The 20,792-nt window shown below is 37.7% G+C and overlaps 1 protein-coding gene across 2 annotated transcripts in view; it reads left to right on the top strand.

Annotated features, from left to right (window-relative positions):
• The first annotated feature begins 2,254 nt into the window (after positions 1 to 2,254).
• The window catches only part of AFG1L (AFG1 like ATPase), a 180,272-nt gene continuing 161,734 nt past the window's right edge, over positions 2,255 to 20,792 (top strand). For both annotated transcript variants that reach the window (XM_036769186.1, XM_036769187.1), the window contains exons 1-2: positions 2,255 to 2,408; positions 19,895 to 20,118. In XM_036769186.1, coding sequence (XP_036625081.1) covers positions 2,258 to 2,408; positions 19,895 to 20,118 — 375 coding nt within the window. In that variant the 5' untranslated portion in view covers positions 2,255 to 2,257. The remainder of the gene's footprint in view (positions 2,409 to 19,894; positions 20,119 to 20,792) is intronic.

Here is a 20,792-nt window from a genome sequence, read left to right as displayed (position 1 = left end):
AACCAAGTGCAGTTAGAAGGACTTCAGTTTGGAAAATTACAGGGGTTTTTCCCCATGGGATGTCCTTGTGCATCAGGAGAGAAACTCTTGGAGTCTAATCATGGGGTTGGTGCTAGAGTAGTAGGGAAGAAATACTGAAAAATATAGGAGAGTGATGGTTAGATTCAAGGGACCTCTGTTTAATCTTGTATGAATCCTTGAAAATATAAGGACCTAGGGTCATGGTATTTGAATGTTTGAAGATACTGGGCAGTCATTTTGATGGTGCTGAAAGTACACAGGGTCCCAATGGAAAGTTCCTTGATTGACTCCTATAGGAAAGAGAAAAGATGTCTGATTTTGTGTTAAGGTGAGAGGTATGCTTCAGAGGACAGAGGGCAGCTAGCACCTGTGTAGTATAGGGACCATATTAGACTAATCCAAGGGAATAGAAAACTGGTACAGTGATGAAATGCTAACCTCTACCTATCAATTGTGTGTGCACCAAGGAAAATCCACCAGTTAGAGTAAATCAGGACCTTGGAGAGGATGGCAATGACTCCATCTATTGAGAGGATAGTCAGAGACAACACAAGTTGGCCCTCTGTGGCCCATACAGACAAAATATGGCTGATTCCCAGTAGCCCCTTTTCACTGAAGAAGCTTGACTAGCAAGAAAGACTACTCTTGGCCTAGAGGGCCAATGGTGCTTGGGACCAGAGGTCAAGGTGGCTCACTTTGGGACAGCAATGGCAGAGAATACCCAAGGAGAATGAGTTGCATTTCAATACAACAAAGGACTGGGTGAGCACAAGGTGAACTTGAGAAAGGAATTTGGAATTGGTTTGTCAGAAGCTGAATTCCACTGGATCAGCATTGGAAAATGGAAACAGGGTCAAGGATAAGGAAACTTCTGGAGGCCTTGAAGAACTTAATTCTTTCCCCTACTATAGAGCCAGACTATATCCCAGATGAGTATAACTATTAAATTGTCTCAGAGGACAGATTATATACATATACACTTCCATGTATAGTGACTGCTATCAGTTTTATATAGAGGTAAGATATTTGTGTTATGCATTGTAAATTCCCTGCTTTCTTCCTAAATGATTAACTATTAATAGGTATTTTGCGTGTATGTGTGTTTACTATTGTTAGTATACATTTGATCATTGATCTGGATCAATATTAGCTTGTTTAAATGACTGGTAGGATACTGCAGGTAGCCCATTGGTAGTCAGTGGCTCTGAGACCAGCTCTCTGTCTATTCTGCCAAATTACTTCTCTTATAAGATATGGGATTATCAAATTGGGCGTCTTCTTAGAGAAGTATAGAGGGTGTGTGTGTGTGTGTGTGTGTTTTGCACTCTGTCTTTAGGAAAGCAATAGTAGCAAGTAGTAGGGTTTAATGTTTTAGAGTCCTGGCCTGACTCATGAAGCCTTTGGACCAAGTTGTCTCTGATTTACTTTCTGTGTGATGCTGGTCAAGTCGCTGGACTTCTCAGGGCTCTAGGTTACTTTTTTGCTTCTAAACTGCGTACCTGTGGCACTTTTTTTTTTCGTTTTTGGTCTTGTGATCTTGGTTTAAGTGGGCAAGAGATCAGTGACCGCATAATTTCTTTGACAACATGACCACACTTACTGTTCAAGTATTCTACAAAATTTTCAGTTATTAGAAGCAGCCAGACCTCGGTAACTGTGGGACCCCCTTAAATTGACTGCTACCCTAAGGAGAACGTACGGGATTGGGCACTAGACCAACAGGGGTTCTTAAGGGCCTGGGGTTCCTAAACTTGAGTTGTTTAAAATATTTAGGTAATTGTTTCTATATAATTGGTTTTCTCTAAAAACCAATGCTCTTTATTTTAAGCATTTTAAAACATTATTCTGAGGAAGGGGTCCACTGTCTTCAGTAGACTGCCCACGACATTTAAAAGAAAAACAAAAGTTAAGAACCCTGGGATTTGAATGATGTTCAAAATCTTTCAAGTCTAAATGCTCCTGAACAACAGCCCAACTGGTCGCAGGGCACTCTGGGGGTTGTAGTCCTGGGGCGAGCAGTTCCAGGAAGAGAGGAGGCTGCCCCAACGGTGGCCGGCGTGGCTCATTTCGCCCCTCAGGTCCTACGGCTCCCGGTCTGCGGTTCAGGTTCCTCAGCCAGTTCATTCCTGGCTCTGAGGAGGAGCCAGCACCAGGCCGAGGAACCTGATTGGCTTCTTTTGTTCCCCTGTCCTTCCTTTAGTCTCAATAAAGTTTTATCGCCCTTTCCCTCTCCAAGATGGCGGCGTCCCTGTCGCCCTGGGTTACTCTGCGGCCCCTGGTGCAGAGCCGGGTGCGGGACAGATGCGCCTTGTTGGGGGCTCGGGCAGCTGCAGCCATCGCCGCTGCCTCCGCCCCTGCGACCGCCCCCGGGAGGCCCCTTCGGAAAGGTCAGTGACGGAGCCCCAGGGAGGCGGAGCCAGGATGGATGGCCCTGTGGTGCCTGCCTGGCCTTGCTAGGGCTAGGGCTCAGTCCCTCTCGGTTTCTTGGCCCCTCCGAGGCTGTGGTCTGGCGGAAGGTGGCCCCGCTGAGGTGGGCTTCCTGAGGGGGCGAGAGGAGGAGCTGCGTCTTCCTGGGATGGTGGGAAATGGGGAAACCTTGGGGCTGGAGGCTTCACCTCCCAGCTGGGTCACGGTCACTGTCATGGTCAAGATCAAGGTCATGGTCACCGCTGGCTGTCCATCAAGTCTGGTCCCAGGATTCATTCCCCTTTACAGATCAACGCCTCAAATTAGGAACTGATACCGGTGTTCTTACCCAGTTCTGGAGGGTGTCTTCTGAGCGGGGGTTCAGGTCAACTTGATCCTTGCTAAGATGCTTTGGGGTATCAATTATGGTCATGAAGTTAAGGGAGACACTTCCCTCTCTTCTGGAAGTTGATTGTTTTTCATCACGACCGGTGGGTGTCTTCTGAGTGGGCTCACATGTTCAAGTCAACTTGACACTTGCTTGGATGCTTTGGGACTCCCAGTTACCATCATGAAGTTCTTATGGGAGAAATATCTCCTTTCTGAGTTCATGTAGTGGGTAACTACTGCCAAATATATATTTATCTGAATGCAGAAATTAAGGAATCTTGGGTAAAAAAAAAAAAAACCTTAGGTTTAATTATTATGCTCAGGCATAAATTGGGAAAACCTGAACAATCATGTTGATTTTGACAAGGTTTCTTACAGGCAAAATTAAGTCAGAATACAGAGAAATAATTCATTTATATATTGCAATCTTGTACATCCCTCTTAGGCCATAAAAGCTAAAGAGAAGATAGCTCCATAATCCCATACTTTCAATGTCATAAAAGTTGAACAGATTTAGTTAAACAGTCATAGTCTCCTTCATTTCCTAAGGAAACAAACTTCATCATATAAACTCTATAGGTAAAACTAAGTCAGGTTACAGATTAAACTACATTTAGAGGAAACACAAATAGTCTGATTGAGATGGAGGATTTATGCATCCTAACAAGGAGTAAGAGACAGTTGACATTCTTCCTCTGGCTTCTTGTCTATGGATAAGGCTCTAATGTTTAATGTTAAGGCTCTAAGTACATTTAGACATTTAAGTGCTTTCTTAAATTATTTAGGGCTCGAAGTACATTTTTAGATCCCATGGGACAGGTTTTGGACAGGTGAGGTTAATATTAATGAAAAGATGTAGGAGGAATAAAAGGAAGTAAAAAATTCCCATAACAAAGTTAAGGGAGACACGCATCTCTATACTAGAAGTTTATATTTTTCATTACCACCATCCTGACCATTTATAAATACTATTCTTTCTTTCCTTCTCTTTCAAACCATTTTTCCCCTCTTTTTTCTTGTTTTTAATCTGGATCTGTGATTTCATCCCTGTAGAAAGTTTCTATTGAATTAACTCCCCCTTTCCAGTACCCATAGGCCACTATTTCTGCAATTTACAGATAGTTGCCTGGGGGCACAGAAAAGTTAAGTGACTTGTCTTCCATGTCATAAGGAGCAAACATGGAAGTATTTCTGCGACTTTCTCTGGGAATCACTTTCTGCTCCCTTGTTCCATCACTGACAATTATTTCTTGTTTACTGATGCTGTGTGTGATTCCTTCAAAACAAGGCTCATGTGCTTCCTCCTGCCAGAAGCCTTTTTCTGATCCCCGTAGTTGTTAATGCTCTCCCCATCTCTGAAATTAGTTTTATTTACTTTTTTATCTTTTATATTTGTTTATCTGTGTACATATTGTTCCTACCCCATACCAGCCCCAACGCCTACCTTGGTCAAATGTTAGCTCCTTGAAGTCAAGAAATGTTTTATTTTTGTCTTTCTATTCCCATCATTTACTGTAGTTGGTGGCACATAGTAAGCACTTACTAAATACTTATTGAATTGAATCTTGTTAGAACAAGGGAATTATAGAATTTTCAAAGCCAGAAGGGACCTTAAATATATTCTAATCTCTTTCCCACTCAGTAACAGATAAGGAAACTGAGGCACCTGGTTAAATGACTTGTAGCTAGGGGTTTGGGGCCTACTTGGGAGCAAAGATATAATCAGACCTCCCTTCATTGGCCCCACCTGGAACCCCACCTGAAGCCTATTCAAAGGGGCAAGGGGGGGTGCAGTGGAGAGAGATCTTCTCTTCTTATTTACTGATTGCCTTTACAAGGTCCAAAAGACCACTGAAGAAAATACCACCTTAACAATTAGGTTGGAGCAAGTGGAAGCTAGTGACTTTATGAGAAATCAAGATATTATAAGACAGAACCAAAGGAATGAAAGAATGCAAGACAATGTGAAATATCTCACTGGAAGAACCACTAACCTGGAGAATAGATCCAGGAGAGATAATTTAAAAATTATTGGACTACCTGAAAGCCATGATTAAAAAAAGAGCCTAGACATCATCTTTTAAGAAATTATCAAGGAGAACTGCCCTGATATTCTAGAACCAGAGGGTAAAATAGGAATTGAAAGAATCCACCAATTACCTCTTGAAAAAGATCCCAAAAAGAAAACTCCTAGGAATATTGTAGCCAAATTCCAGAGCTCCCAGGTCAAGGAGAAAATACTGCAAGCAGCTAGAAAGAAACACTTTGAATATTGTGGAAACACAAGCAGAATAATACAAGATCTAGTAGCTTCTACATTAAGGGATTGAAGAGCTTGGAATATGATATTCTGGAGGTCAAAGGAGCTAGGATTAAAACCAACAATCACCTACCCAGCAAAGCTGAGTATAGTGCTCCAAGGCAAAATATGGATTTTGAATAAAATAGAGGATTTGCAAGCTTTCTCAATGAAAAGACCAGAGCTGAATAGAAAATTTGACTTTTAAATACAAGAATCAAGAGAAGCATGAAAAGCTAAACAAGAAAGAGAATTCTCAAGGGACTTACTAAAGTTGAACTGTTTTGTTTACATTCCTACATGGGAAGATGATGTGTGTAATTCATGAGACCTTTCTCAGTATTAGGGTAGTTGAAGGGATTATACATATATGTAAAGACAGAGGGCACAGGGTGAGTTGAATATGAAGGGATGATATCTAAGAAATAAAATAAAATTAAGGAGTGAGAGAGGAATATATTGAGAGAGGGAGAGATAGAATGGTGTAAATTATCTCACATAAAAGTGGCAAGAAAAAGCAGTTCTATTGGAGGGGGAAAGGGGGCAGGTGAGGTGGAATGAGTGAATCTTGCTTTCATCAGATTTAACTTGAGGAGGGAGTAACATATGCATTCAATTGGGTATCTTACTCCACAGGAAAGTAAGGGTAAGGGAATAAAAAAAGGGGGGATGATAGAAAGGAGGGCAGATATGGGGAGGAGGTAATCAAAAGCAAACACTTGAAAAGGGACAGGGTCAAGGGAGAAAATTGAATAAAGGGAGACAGGATAGGATGGAAGGAAATATAGTCAGCCTTTCACAACATGAGTATAGTGGAAGTGTTTTACATAATGATACATGTATGACCAATGTTGAATTGCTTGCCTTCTTAGGGAGGGTGGGTGGGAAGGGAAGAGGGGAGAGAATTTGGAACTCAAATTTTTAAAAGCAGATGCTCAAAAAAAAAAGTTGTTTTTGCATGCAGCTGGGAAACAAGATATATAGGGAATGGGGCATAGAAATCTATCCTGCCCTACAAGGAAGTAAGGGGAAAGGGGATGGGGGGATGGAGTGGTGTGACAGAAGGGAGGGCTGACTGGGGAACGAGGCAATCAGAACATATACCATCTTGGAATAGGGGGGAGGATAGAAATGGGGAGAAAATTTGTAGCTCAAAATCTTGTGGAAATCAGTGTTGTAAACTAAAATATTAAATAAAAAAATGATTAAAAAATCTGTAACCTCATGCTGTTGCCTACCAAGTTTAACTAAAACATCTTTTGCTGGCATCTTTTGCTTCTAGCCTTTTCTCGTAGTATTTCCTTCTATATATTTCAGCCAAACTACTTTTTGTCCTCCAAACATGTCCCATGCTTTCGTACCTTTGCCTCTGTGCCTGCAATATTCTCCCTTTCCACTCTTTTATCTGTTCAATTCCTACCTAGTCTTTAAGAGGAAACTTAACAATCACCACTTTCTTAATGAAGCCTTCCTTTATTCCACATGCCCCTATAGGACCCCCTGGTGTGACATTTTTGCTCATGGAATCTCAACTATATATAATTTTACACCTCTGATCTTATTTACACCAACAACCTTGTGTATTATTTTGTATTACAGTTGTTTGTATATGTGTAATTACTCCCTATTAGAATGTGTGAGGTCTGGGATCTCTGTCTTATCTACACTTGTGCATATAAGTGTTGCTGAATAAATGTAAAACTTAGTTGAATTAAAATAAAATGTTGTTTATTATGCATTTTTACAATCTAGTCAAATTTAGTATCTAAAAGAACAAAATGTAAATATTCTTCCTATTTAAAAACTTGAAAGGTATTTTCTTTATCATTTATACAGGTCATTCTGGAAATGTCTGTGTGTATGGTATTCAGATATTTGTTATTGACTATGCTAAAAGACCTAAGGGATACAAAAAAACTATTATTGTAGTTTTTTTTATGAGGATCAAATGGAATGATCTGTGTTAAAGCATTTTGCAAACCTTAATGTGCTATATATATGTTAGTTATTTTTATGATGATTTTTGCAGTACTGTAACGTCCTGTGGAGACAAAGGGAGGAAAGCTGCTTTGGGACAGGCGAGAAGAGGAATCTTCAGTCTTTAACGTACTCTTGATTGCACTCTTGTGACATTTTGTTTCCCATTTCATTATCCAAACAACCTAGAATGCTTGGCGGCATAATTCTGCTGGAAGGAACTTTTAGGTCATAAAATAATTATTCAGTCTTGTGTTTTTCATCTGTTGATTTCAATGATACTAATGTTAATTGCTGAGATCTAATTATGTTTTAGGACCTTGTGTAGGAAATTCATTCTTTTCCATATACTGTTATATATGGCTTATATACAGTATTCAAGTAATATGTTGAATAATTACTTGTGTGTGTATAGCAGTTCCCACTCTAAGATGTCATTCAGTTGATACTTTTAGCAAATGTGGCTAAAAATGACACAGTCTTTTGCTATTATAATCATCACAGTAAATAGTAAAGATTAGTATGCAGGCCAAAGACTAGTTTACATTAACTTAGGTTTTTCTGCAAAATATATTATAGTATGGTTGTTGTGTTCATATTCTTCAGTTCTTATATTTATGTACAAGTAAATTTTACCTGATTTGTTGAAGGCATTCCTCTACATATTTTTTTTTAAAAGATGTGATGGGTACCAGTATAGCACTTAGATTTTTCCATTTATTATATCCATTGCTGATTATTTTCAAAACATAGCTTTTTATTAATATCTTTTGTTTTTATATCACCTACACTTCCCCCTGTATCTCTCCCTCTCTCCCACTTAGCCATTTCTTATTACAAGTTTTTTTAAAAGGAAAAAGAAAGAGGAAGAGGAAATAAATCCAGCAGAACTGAGCAGTATTGAAAAAACCTATCATTATACACATACATATACATATACAACATATGTTCCACACCTGTGGACTACCCTCTTCCCATTTACCTCTGAAAAGTAGTAGTAGGAGTTTCTTCTCATATCTCTTCTTTAAGGCCAACCTTGTTCTTTGAAATTTTGCAACATTCATTGTCTCTTTTTAAAAATTAATTCATTATTTTAACAAGCATTTATTCTCTCTCCTACTGTCCTCCCAAATGAATAATTTTTTAAAAGAAAACCCTCGTAACAAATATGTGTAGCTCAGCAAAACAAATTTCCACATTATGCATGTCTAAAAATGTATGTCTCATTTTCATTTTAAGTCCATCACCTCACTGGCAGGAGGTGAGTGGCATGTTTCATCTTCCTTCTTTTGGACTTGTGGTTTATCATTGCATTCAGTTTTTCACAGTTTTTCTCCGTAGGGTTGTTGTCATTGTCTAAATTGTTTCCTCACTTTTCACTTCACTCTGCCTCATTTCAAAGAGGTCTTCCCCGTTTCCCCTGAATCTGTCAAGTTCATCATTTCCTGTGGCATCATAATATTCTGTTTGCATTCATCTACCATAATTTGTTTAGCCATTCAGCAACAGGTGGGCACACCCTAGTTTCCAATTTTGGACTGCTATAAAAAGAGCTGCTATATTTTTGTGCATATAAGTATTATTCTTTCTTTGATTTCTTTGGGGTATAAGACTAGTAGTTGTATTGAAAGGTATGAAAAGGTATGCCTAGTTTAATGACTTTGGGAGCGTAGATCCAAATCACTTTCCATAATGGCCGGACCAATTCATAGCTCCACCAATAGTGTAGTAAGTGCAACATTAATATTTGATGTTTTTTAGTTGTTCTTTCCATTTACATTGTAGTCATCACGTATGTTGCTTTCATTGCTTTGCTTACTTCTCTTTAGTCAGTTCCTGTAAGTCTTACCCTGATTCTCTGCATTCATTCTTTTCATTCTTTTTTTTTTTTACAGCACAGTATAATATTCCATTACATTCAAGTACCACACTTTCTTTAGCTATTCGTCAATCATTGGACATCTACTTTGTTTTTGTGAAGTAGAAACTTTTCTCTACTGCCGCAGAAACTGCTTTTTGTAAATAGTTTGGTTTGTGTGGTGGTTTTCTTTTTGTCAATGATCTTCTTGGGGTATATACCTAACAGTGGGATATCGGAGTCAAAGGTTATGAACATTTTAGCCACTTTATTTTCATAACATCTGCATTCTTTATCGTTCCCACTATGGGACTGGCGCATCTCCTGTCTGATCATACATTTTCTGGACGATGTCTTTTATGCTACCTATTGCCCACGATGTTTTAAGCCTTTTTTCCTTACCATGTATCTTTTTTTTTTTGCTCTTTGGATAATCCTCAATTTCAGATACTCAGGCTATTGTGTCATATATTTGCATCCATATAGATTCAAAAATGAAGGACAAACAACAACAAAGAGATTCAATTGAAGAATATTGTTTAAAAGATGAGATTTTGTTTTGAAGAATACTTTGTGGTTGTTGAAAACATTTTATGATTTACTGAATGCAATCCAGCTTTCTTTTTCCTACTCAGTTTTCTGGGGCCAGTTTATAGTCCATATGTAATGGACTAATATTTTTAGCAGTATTCTGCCACACATCATTGTCTGGCCAGTAGACATCTGTTTGTGTGCCTACATAAATATTTTGAAACATAATAGGAAATTTGGTTTTATGAATAATTCCTATAATTTTCCTCTATAATCAAAGTGTAGTTAATTTCCTGTAGTGAATTTTTAGGAGTTGATGTGTGTAAAAATTTGGTTGTTGTTTACTTTGCATATAAAATCATAAGGTGTTTAAAAATAAAGAAAAAGTTTTATTTTGTGATAAGGACCCATATTTTGATTTTATTTTTATCGATATTTTAATCTTGCCTTTTCTTAATCTTGGTGGCTTCACTTTTCATCATAGTCTCCTACACATCTTTTATGCTTTAGCTTGTTTTTTTTAAACAAGTTTTTCTTCTCTTCCAGGTTAATGAGAATGAATTATTTGTCAAGAAAAGAAGGGAATAGTCAAAAGAAAGGGTTGGAGGCAAATGCCATTTGGCTGGGAAATTGTAGGAAACTTATGTATCTCAAATTAAGTTTCTGAATGTTGATTATCCAAATCTCTTTCTTACTTGGCCAGTTGGAACAATTTGAAATCTCTCAGAAAATGTGATATTCTAAATTCCAGTTTTTGAACTGGGGATTGAACTATACACGTGTACAAAAGAGAGGTTGGGGTTATAGTAAATGGCATACTGACTAAGACTCTTGTCTTGACACTAACGAGAAAGTCCAAATATATGGAAATCTACTATATTCTCTATGTTTTCTCCCATGCCTCTCTTTTTTGCCAAGAAACTTAAATCAGACCAAATCGTAGGTGTTAACTTTTGATCATTAGTAAGACTTCAGCAATTTTTTTATTTTTTTTATCTACATAGAGAAAACTATATCTCAAGTTTGAAAATGAAGTCCTACACCCCTCTCCCCATGAATATCAGGTTTGTATTGGGGAAATAAGTTTTAATCTAAGATTAAGCACTTTACCAACTGAATTAGTATATCATCTTTTGTTAATCATCATAGTCATCATCATTAAACTGAGCCATCTATGAATAAAGTACTATGCCAGATGATGTGTGATTTCTACTAGTATTAGTTAAGTTTGTCTTACACTAATGAATAACATCTCCTTGACCCTGTTGTTGTTCAGTCATGTCTGATTCTTCATGACCCCATTTGGGGTTTTCTTGGCAAAGATCCTGGAGTGGTTTGCCATTTCCTTATCCTGCTCATTTTACAGATGAGGAAACTGAGATGAATAGGGTGAATTGACTTGCCCAGGGTCACACAGCTAAAAAGTGTCTTCCTGACCCCAGGCCTGGCAGTCTAATCCACTGTGCCTCCTGGTTGCTCTTTGAGCCCATTTCTTAGTTGCTATAGCTGCTATACAGCTTGAAATCAAAAGGTCTCACTGTGTGCCTGCCTCTTTTCATTCCATTCAAATATTCCTTCCTAAATGGCATTTGCTTCAAACTCTAGAATTGTTGTGGGAGTATGACATAGTAGTCTAGGATTTATTTAGCCAGCTTATTTAGGAATAATACAGTCCAAGTAGGCCCAGCACTCCTGGGGGTGCAGTGGTGATGAGATAAAGCGAAGGAACAAAGGTGAAAGTCAGTGCCCAAGAGAATTTTTTAGAATGAACTTCAGGAGCCTAAAAGTGAATTGGCTTAGAATAGAGTAATTTGCCTTTACAGCCAGTGAACTTTATGTTCTTTGTTTTGGAAGACTTTGAGTGCTGGAGCTGAGAGATCATTTAGTTTATCCTTCTACTCTATACTGGAAGACCCTATACAACATCTCTGACAGATGGTCATTCAGTTGTTGAATAAAGCTAGAGAGTTAGAGAGCTTACTACTTTTCAAGTTTATTGTGGTAGCCTAGTGAAATTAAGCCCCTTCCCTCTGTGGGAGGAGGGGTGACAGGTAGACTGAAACTTCTGAAGGGGCTAATGATCCCCTCTATATGTGCCCCCTGACACCAAAGGAATTCTATCTACTCCTGTGTTTATCCTTACTTAGCCTATTCATGACTTGTATTCAAAGGTGCCTGGGGTCTGCTTACCCTAGATTACCTTTGTCAAAGGCTAGAGTTCTCTTTGTCTTTGTGTAAAATCATAGACCCTGTTTCCCTCAGGCCATTCCCAACAGGTCTATAGTCTGGAAAAGAACAGATTTCCTGGGTTGCAGTTAATCAAGGGAACATTTTTATTTAGGATAAATTTTCAATTTTGTACAAAATTGCTGAGACCTCATAATGACCAAAAATGATCAGATCTTAAGATTCTTTCTGTCCAATTGAAACTTGATTTCTTAGCCTTGTCTCTCAGAACCAGACCAAGACTGTGTGTGACCCAGTGGGTTTGGGTGAGGCAGCATATGGCTCTCTGTATCCTTTTGTGTGAGTGAGTGTTCCACCAGGGATTCGTATGCTGTTAATAAACTTTGTAGTTTAGAGGAGGGTATGCCTGTGTAGAAATTTCTGTGCCTTAATATTCAGAGCTGGATTAACACATCCATTTGCCTCTCTGGCCTTTGTCCAGAGGCCTTGATCTCTACCTTAACAGCTTCCTGTATATTCTTTTCTTATTTCTATTTTCTCACTCTGACCTAGGCCTCTGATCTTTTGTTCATATACTTTGGATCTGGTATCTTATATCTCCTCCATCCTTTTTGTTGTTGTTGTTTACATTTAATTTTTATCTTATTTTTTTTTTCTTCAACTACATGTAGGCAATAGTTTTTAACATTTGTTTTAAAATTTTGAGTTCCAAACTCTCCCTCCCTTCCCCCTTCCTTGAGTAGGAAAGCAACTTGATATAGATTATACATGTACAGTAATGCAAAACATTTCCAAAGCATTGCAAAAGAGAATGCAGACTAAAAATAATAGGAATAATACAGTTTAAAAAGTGTGTTTCAATCTGCACTCACAGTTCATCAGTTCTTTCTTTGGAGATTGATGGCATTTTTTATCCTATGTCCTTTGGAACTGTTTTGGGTCATTGCACTGATCAGAATAGCTAAGTCACTCACAGTCGATCATCATACAATATTGGCATCATCGTGTACAGTGCTCTCTTTTGTTCGTGTCACTTCCCATCAGATTTTTCTGAAAGCATTCTGCTCATCATTTCTTACAGCACAACAGGATTCCATCACAATCACATACCCCAGCTTGTTCAGCCATTCCCCAGTTGATCGGTATCCCTTAAATTGCCAATTCTTTGTCACCACAAAAAGAGCTGCTATAAATATTTTTGTACATATAAGTCCCTTTCCTTTTCCTTTCGTCTTTAGGACACAGATCCAGTAGTGGTATTTCTGGGTCAAAGGGTATGCACAATTTCATAGCCCTTTGGGCATAGTTCCAAATTGTTCTCATTATTTCTTTTCATTGCTTTGCTGACTATTCCACTTTTCACTCTCCCTTCCTCCCTTTCTTCCTCCACCCCTTGGTCACTTGACCTCTGTACCCCCTAAGCATCACCCGCTCACACCCCTAGTCAACTAGCCTCTTCTTAGAACAATATATTTCTTTACAGCATCTCCTTCGTGTCTTCACAATACCATCAAGATCTGTGATTTTCCTCTTAGAGTATTCCCTCTACTTAGTAAAAGCTCCTTCACGCCTTTACAGACTATTAGTTGCTATTGACAGAAATTCAGGATTTATATTTTATCACAAACAACTCTAGCCCTCCATCTGGGGTGTCTTCCCTAGAATTTCAGTCATTGAATTGGGTGTGGGCATTTCACATAATCAACATAAGATATTCACATTTTTCTTAGAAATGAGTTGACCAAAGTACAAGTTATTACCTGTGTACAGTTTGGCTGCCAAATTAAATATTTTAAAAGTTCCTAAGAATGGAAATTCTTTTTTTCAAGATTTGAACAGTTTTAAGCTTTTGAAAAACTATTCATTGAAATGATGATAATAACAGTATACTTTAAAAACAGTTGTTAAATACTGTTTTCCATTTACCTGTAGAACCTTAAACAATTAGGTCATTATTAGGAACTTCAAAGAGAAATTAGCCTTTCTTCCTTGCCTTTTTTACTTACTGTTTTTATAGTGAAAAGTGTTGGATTTGGGGGCAGAGGATGTGGTTTCGAATTCCAGTATGACTGTTTACTGCCTGTATGACCTTGGTCATGGCATTTAACCTTTTGGGCCTCAATTTCCTCATCTGTAAAATGAGGAAACGAACTATTTCAGTGTAATTGGCTTCTTTTGCAATCCTAATTATTTTATTTTATTTTACGCATCTAAAAACATTATTCTGAGAAGGGGTCCATAAGTTTCACCAGATTGACTAAGGGGCCTGTGGCACAGAAAAGGTTAAGAACCCCTGTACTAGATGGTCTCTGATGTCCCTTCCAATGCTTAATCTGTGAACTTACAGAGCTACAGCTTCTAACGCTATATTAGCCTGATTTATTAGCCTGATTAGACTGAAAAGTAGAAAATAAAAATGTGCTTTCTTTGAATATGGGATTATAACTAGAAGCTAAATTTATTGTTTTCTGTTGTCTTTGGATAGCAAGCAGATCCCATGTAGGACAATGTAGGACAAGCTGAACATTAAGGGGTTACTCAAGATGCCTGATTATATCTTTAATCACTTTGAAATAGCTTCCTTCATATTTTTAGGCAGTATTTACCGATGTGTTGTCTTAAAATTTAAGGTGCTGGGTTGTTGTTTTTTTCCTCTTGCAGCTTTATACACACGGAATACTCAAAATTAACTAACTTCTAAAGGGAGAAAATGGTAACCAGCAGACATTCAGTTCCAATTTTCATAATTTTTCTATTTAAATCAAAAGCACCTTTTAAGGCCCCTAAAATCAGCCTTCCATAAATGAAGGTAAATCATCTTGTGATGTATTCCTTGATGATGGCTTATGTTGTCTTTCTGAAGAGTTTAATTATGATTTGATTTTCTTCTTTTCTATACTTTGTTTATTCATCAGTGAACCAAACCTAGGTCTTGAATGTCGATGGTAAGTCTGACTTTTTGGGTCATTGATCTGTTTCCATTTTATAAAAAAAAAAACCAGCTTTAACATTTATCTTTGAGATATGATTAGGACATAATAGAGTATAAACAAGCTGCCTATGACCTTACCATAGACTCTCTCATTGTAGCAAGATATTTCTGGTCAGTGGCCACTGTTTATACTTTCTTACAATCAGTGTAACACAGAAATAACTCATGAATAATTGTGAACACATCATTTGAATAGATGTTTAATAAATATGCATTTAAAAAATCTAATTACAGTAATGAAGTTTACAGCTGAAATTTTAATTCAGCCCTTTAGAAATATTAAAAGTGCTTTTCCTGATTGTGCATTTTTCTCACAGCAGTGGGTAAACATTTGAAACTGGAAATCTAGATTCCTTATATAGTATTGATTTCATTTAACTAAGTGTATGTTCATTTTGGCAACAATTTTCTTTCTCTTTGTGAAGGAGCTGCAGTTCCTTTTATTCCACAGTTGTTCATTTTGATCAGTTTTGTTTAAAGAGTAGTGAACACATGGAATGGTACACTAAGAGAGAGGGTGAAGTAGTGATTTAATCAAGAATTGTTAAGCAATTCACCTAAACAATCCTCATGGTTCAATTTTTTCATCTGTAAAGTGGGAGTAATACTTAGAAGATTGTTTTGAGGTTCAAATGACATAGTGAATGAATGAATGAAAACAGTGTATACAAAAGCATCTTGAAACCTATAACAAGTGCATATAAATGCATAGTAGGGATAGAAAGGCATAAGAAAAATTATGCCAGTGACACTTATAATATTGAAATGTCAGGGATAACAAACTCCTGATGGAGAATAAGATCGTGGAAGTTGAGTGAACTCAGGTCTCATCATTAATGGGAGTTCAATTCTCATATTAGTAGGTCCTCATTTATTCAGGAACGTATCTGAGGGCCAAGACAAAGTGCTAATCCACAGGGGGTCCTATTTCTTCTGGCATAACTCTTTTTCAAGTAGATTTCCAAATGCTCTGTAACCTGAGCCTTTAACACAGAGCTAACACATAACAGGCTCTTAATAAATGCTTACTGACTGATTTGGGGCTTCTAAAAACTGGATCCAGTAGTTGCAATGTCAACTACCAGGCAAAAACTCCTATTCTCCTAGATGGGACAGTGGATTGTTGGTGGGATGGAAAAGAACTCTGAGGAGAGGCAGAGTTGTAGTGAAAAGGCAACCAGCCTGGGAATCAGGAGACCGAAGTTTCAGGACTACTTCTGCTATTGACTAAATGTCATTTGGGCAAGTTGCTTAATTTCAGGAGTCAGTTTCCTCATTTATCAAATAAAGGATTGGGCTAAAAATCAGGGGCTCTTAACATGGGATCTGTGAATTTGTTTTCTTTAAAAATTTCTGATTAGGCACTAGCAGTGTCTAAGGGAAGAAGCTAAAAATGTATTTGTAATACATATGACTCACGCTATTGGCTTCTGTTTAGCTGTATTCTGTTAAAAAGCCCAGGACTTTTTTTGCATGAATTGCCATTCTGTACTCATGCAGTTGATTTTTGGAGCCTTAATGTAGGACTGTCCTCAAATGAATCTATGATCATGTTGATGTAGATGTTCCCTGGATAAAGCAGATTATAGCCCATCTACGCCTTTCTATCTTACGTAACTTTGGTTCCTCATCACAGGGGGGATTCATCCAATGGGCAGGGGTGGGGGGGTCATCTCTATCTCTTGACATCATAAGGATCGCAGGCAGTGTGTTACAGTGGAAAGAACTGACCCAAATTCTGTCTCTGGTGTTTATTATCTGTGTGACCTCAGATAAGTCACTTAAATTCCCTGGATCTCAGTGTCCAAACCTTTGAGCTCTTCTCCAGCTCCAGAGCCATTATCCCTAGATCCAGTGAAGAACAGAGGTTTTCTATTGGTTATCTCTTGCTCTTGTCATGTGATAATCCCATTTTCAGAATGTATATTTCTTTAATACCATCCTCTTAATTCCTTGTAGCTCCTAATCTTATTATATTATAGCCTGTAGATAACTGCTCTGTACCTATTACCCTCTGCATGATATTCATTTTTAATTCTCCAGAGACTGTAGCATTCCATGATTCATAGACATATAAAGCAGGACTTTACATTTATAGTTTGACTTTTTTTTTTCCTTTTGTACTGGACTTCTGATTTTATTGGCATAAGTAACACCTCTGAAGAGGCAGGTAGGTGGCTTAGCAGATAAGAGTGTTAGTCCTGGAGTCAGGAAGAACCTGAATTCAAATCCGACCTCGGATACTTAGTAGCTGTGTGACCCTGGAGAAGTCACTTCACCCTTTTGCCTCAGTTTCCTTATCTGTAAAATGAACTGGAGAAGGAAATGGCAAACCACTCCAGTATCTTTGCCAAGAAAACCCCAAGTGGATCACCCAAAGATTTGGATGTGACTGGAATGACTGATCAACAAAAAACTCCTTCTAAGGAAACTCTCTTCCAGTCTGTATCAGCACCTGCTATGCAATTTGGAATCTTACAGAGTTGTCTGGGGCACTGTGAAGTGACTGCTTCACAGTCACTGTCAGGATATGTCAGTGACAGGACTTGAACCTGGGTCTTTCTGACTCCAAGGCTGGCTCTCTATTCACTACTCCATGTTGCCTCTCTGATGCTGAATTGCATATGTTAAAAATCACCTTATTAATTTCTATCTACTTTACAGAAATATCTTCTGTTGAGATGTTTTTGAATCTTGATTGTCATCCAAAGTATTTCCAAATCCTTTCCAATTTTGTGCAGTTCTGCAAATTTGATAAATATGTCTTATTTTGATTTTGAAGTCAAAACTCTAAGATCCTATGTCTTTATTTTGTCCCAATTACCTCACATTTCTTAGAAGCTAATTATATGAAATGTACCCACTAATAGATTTATATAGAGACACATTCCTTTGCTGATTTTATAGTGGAAGAGTTGGTAGTGGTGTTTATTTGCAGAAGCATATTAACCTGGAATGGTGAAAAGGGCTGAGCAGGTTCAATTTTGGCCGATTTAGGAGGAGAGGAGTTGTGGGTTCTGGGTCCTGGGTTGTGAGGCTGACAGACCATTCGTATTCTGACTTGGCATTATCTGGTTAGATCTTTTGGGGAATGTAGCCCTAGAAAGTGTCAACCTTGAATATCCAAACTATGACCAATTCTTTGAAAATGACCTTGAGTTGCTAAAATGAACTTCTTGGCCTGTATCTTCCTGCCTAACTTCTTTGCAAGTTTTTGAACTTACTGAAATACGAGCATAAAACTCCCAAGAAACTGGAGTCAGACTTGTTGCCTTGAACATTTCTAGACACATAGTGTCTAGATATGAAGAAAGATAACTCAATAGAGAAATGTTTCCTTACTTGTAAAACACTTTGTATTCTAAGATGTTCTATGACATATAAATGAAAGAGATTATTTATATCATCACTAGATGGTAGGATACTATGTTATCAACCATATGTAATAAGCCTTTGGGCAAGAGAGATGCTTGAGATGTCTTCTCTGAGATTAATAAAGAACAGTGTGGACTTTTCTGGGCCTCCAGAGATGTGTGTCAATGTTTGCACCAGAGTGGGTGGGACTTCTGAATGGCATTTTCCCACTGTCCTTTTAGAACACAATAAGATAAATTAATACAAATCAAAATAATATGACAACAGTATCACATAATTTGTGTACACTGATCTAGTAACAGATTTAATTTAGTGCAGCTTTTGAGAAGTCTTTTGTGTTCCAATTTATACAGCTGCTATCAAGGCCCAAGCTGGCCAATCTCTCAGCTAGCCTTGAGAATCTAGTTTGATTCTGTTTTTATTTCTGCTGCTTTTGTGGTGATTTATTTTATCCTCAGTGGGACTTGGTTTCTTTCTCTGCAAAATAAAGTTAGGATTTTCATACACTGAACAAAGGTGTTAGAGAAATCCTGAGCGAATACCTGTAAAGCACCACAAACCCAAAATACTACTTGCAGATCGTTTTACTCACCACAATCCTGTGAGGTAGCTAGTACAAGCATTTTGGTTCCCATGTTGTAAATGAAGAGCCTCAGGTGCAGAGAGTTTGAGTGACTTGCCTAAGGTTATAGAGTTAGTATCAGAATTGTCCATCCTTCTTTCTAGCATGCCATATTTTACATACATTTCTGTCATCCTTAAAATAAGTTTAAAATTTCATTGTTTCTCCAACTCAATATTTTACCAGCATTAAAAAATCAGACCTTCTTTTGAAAGGCAATATTTTATTTATAAATTTAGCTTCTGAGATCAAGCCTAAAGTGTGTGCATGTGTGTATGCATGTGTGTGTATATGTGTGTGTGTGTGTGTGTGTGTGTGTGTACACACACATATACATCCATATAGTGCATTATTAGAATAGATTTATTCTCACTAGCAACAATTATGAGGAAATTTATTAAGTTTGAATTTACAAGCATTATGGTGACAGAAGAGTCAAAAGATTGCTCTTATTCTATTGTATACCTGATTTATTTTAATTTTCTTGAGTATTTTCTATTGGTTTCACATGTGATCATAATGAAAAACTTAGAGAAAATGCTGCAGATAATTTTAATTGGGTAGACAGGGGGCTCTGCTGTCAGAATTGTCAGAATCTAAAATAACTTGCATATGCAGATTTGAATTTTTTTTTCTGGACTAGAAGGTAATTAAGGGGCAAAAGGGAGTATGATACAGGAAATCACCTAAAAAGAGAACCTTTGGAAAGTCCTGATCTCACTCCTCTTCCAGGAGTGAGCTCCATCCTGGTCCTCAGCACTGTTGTGCTCTAGATAGTTATGATGGTTGAGAGCCGAGACTTCAGAATTGATCAAGGCTTTCCAGATTATGGAGTTTAGTTGCAGTCAACTTGTTTCTATTTAGAGGGTGGTTTTTTCCCCCCATTTCTTTGGCAATGTAAGTTTAAAAGTACATTATAATTTGGTACAAGCAATGGCTGGCTTGCATAGTAGAGTAGGGGGAAGGAAATATTTGAAACAAAGGTTATAAAAGTACAGGACTTTAATAAAATTTACAAAAAATGAAGTATATTACAAAGAATGTACTAATAAAATATGATTTATTATAATTGCTTGTACCCAAATGGACAGTAATGTTAACAGAGCTCAAATGTATGGACACTTAAAATCTTTTTTTTTTTTTTAACAAATAGCCATTGATGGACACATAGGGAACATTTACAAAATATGTTCCTTAAGGAAAATGTTAAAATTTGTTTAAAATTTTGTTTTACAGCTTATACAGTTCAGACCACAGAAAGTGTGACTCCAAATACCCAAACAGATGCTTTTTCAAAAGCTTTGGCTGTTTGCAATGGACCATTGGAACACTATGATTTCCTAATCAAGGCTGAAGAGATAAAAGAAGATGAACACCAGAGAAGAGTTGTACAGAGTCTGCAGAAGTTACATGAGAGCCTTAACGGATACAACATTGAATCCAAAAGCCTTTTTTCCAAGGTGAGATTTGGGAGGGGGTGAGCCAGAGACGATTCGTTAATAAAGCGCTAGATATACTAGACATCATGGTCCTTAATGAGGTCACCTTTAAATTAAGGACTGAAAGAGCAATGGAGGTTTGCATATTTATGTACCTCAAGAATCGTTTTACTTGTTTCCTTGTGTTTCTTTTGCCTTTTGCCTCCATAAACAATTTTGAATTTTAAGGTTTTCCAAGGAAGGTATAAGATGGTATTTTTTTTTACTATAATTTTTATTATATATTAGGGCCATATTCTAGACCTGTGATTTCATTGGTGTCAGGAGTCCCCTGGGAGGCACTTCCTCTGCCGATACAGCTCGAAGCTTTTTAAGAGACTTGTGAGGCAGTTGGGTGAGCGGTGGATTAGAGCACTGAGCCTAGAGTCAGGAAGACCTAAGTTCGAATCTGGCCTCCGACATTTACTAGCTGTGTAAGTCACTAACTCTGCCTCAGTTTTTTCACCTGTAAAATGAGCTCGAGAAGGAAATGGCAAACCACGCCAGTATCTTTGTCAAGAAAACCCCAAATGGAGTCATGAAGATGACTGAAACGACCAAACAACAAAAGGGGAATAATAACAGCACTTGCCTCCCAGGATTGCCGCAAGGATCCAATAACACAGTATTTGTAAAGCACCTAGCACATTACTTAA

Source organism: Trichosurus vulpecula, chromosome 7 (genome assembly GCF_011100635.1).
Source record: "Trichosurus vulpecula isolate mTriVul1 chromosome 7, mTriVul1.pri, whole genome shotgun sequence".
Taxonomy (NCBI): domain Eukaryota; kingdom Metazoa; phylum Chordata; class Mammalia; order Diprotodontia; family Phalangeridae; genus Trichosurus; species Trichosurus vulpecula.
Note: the sequence above shows the minus strand (reverse complement) of the source record. Positions and strands in the feature narration are given on the sequence as shown.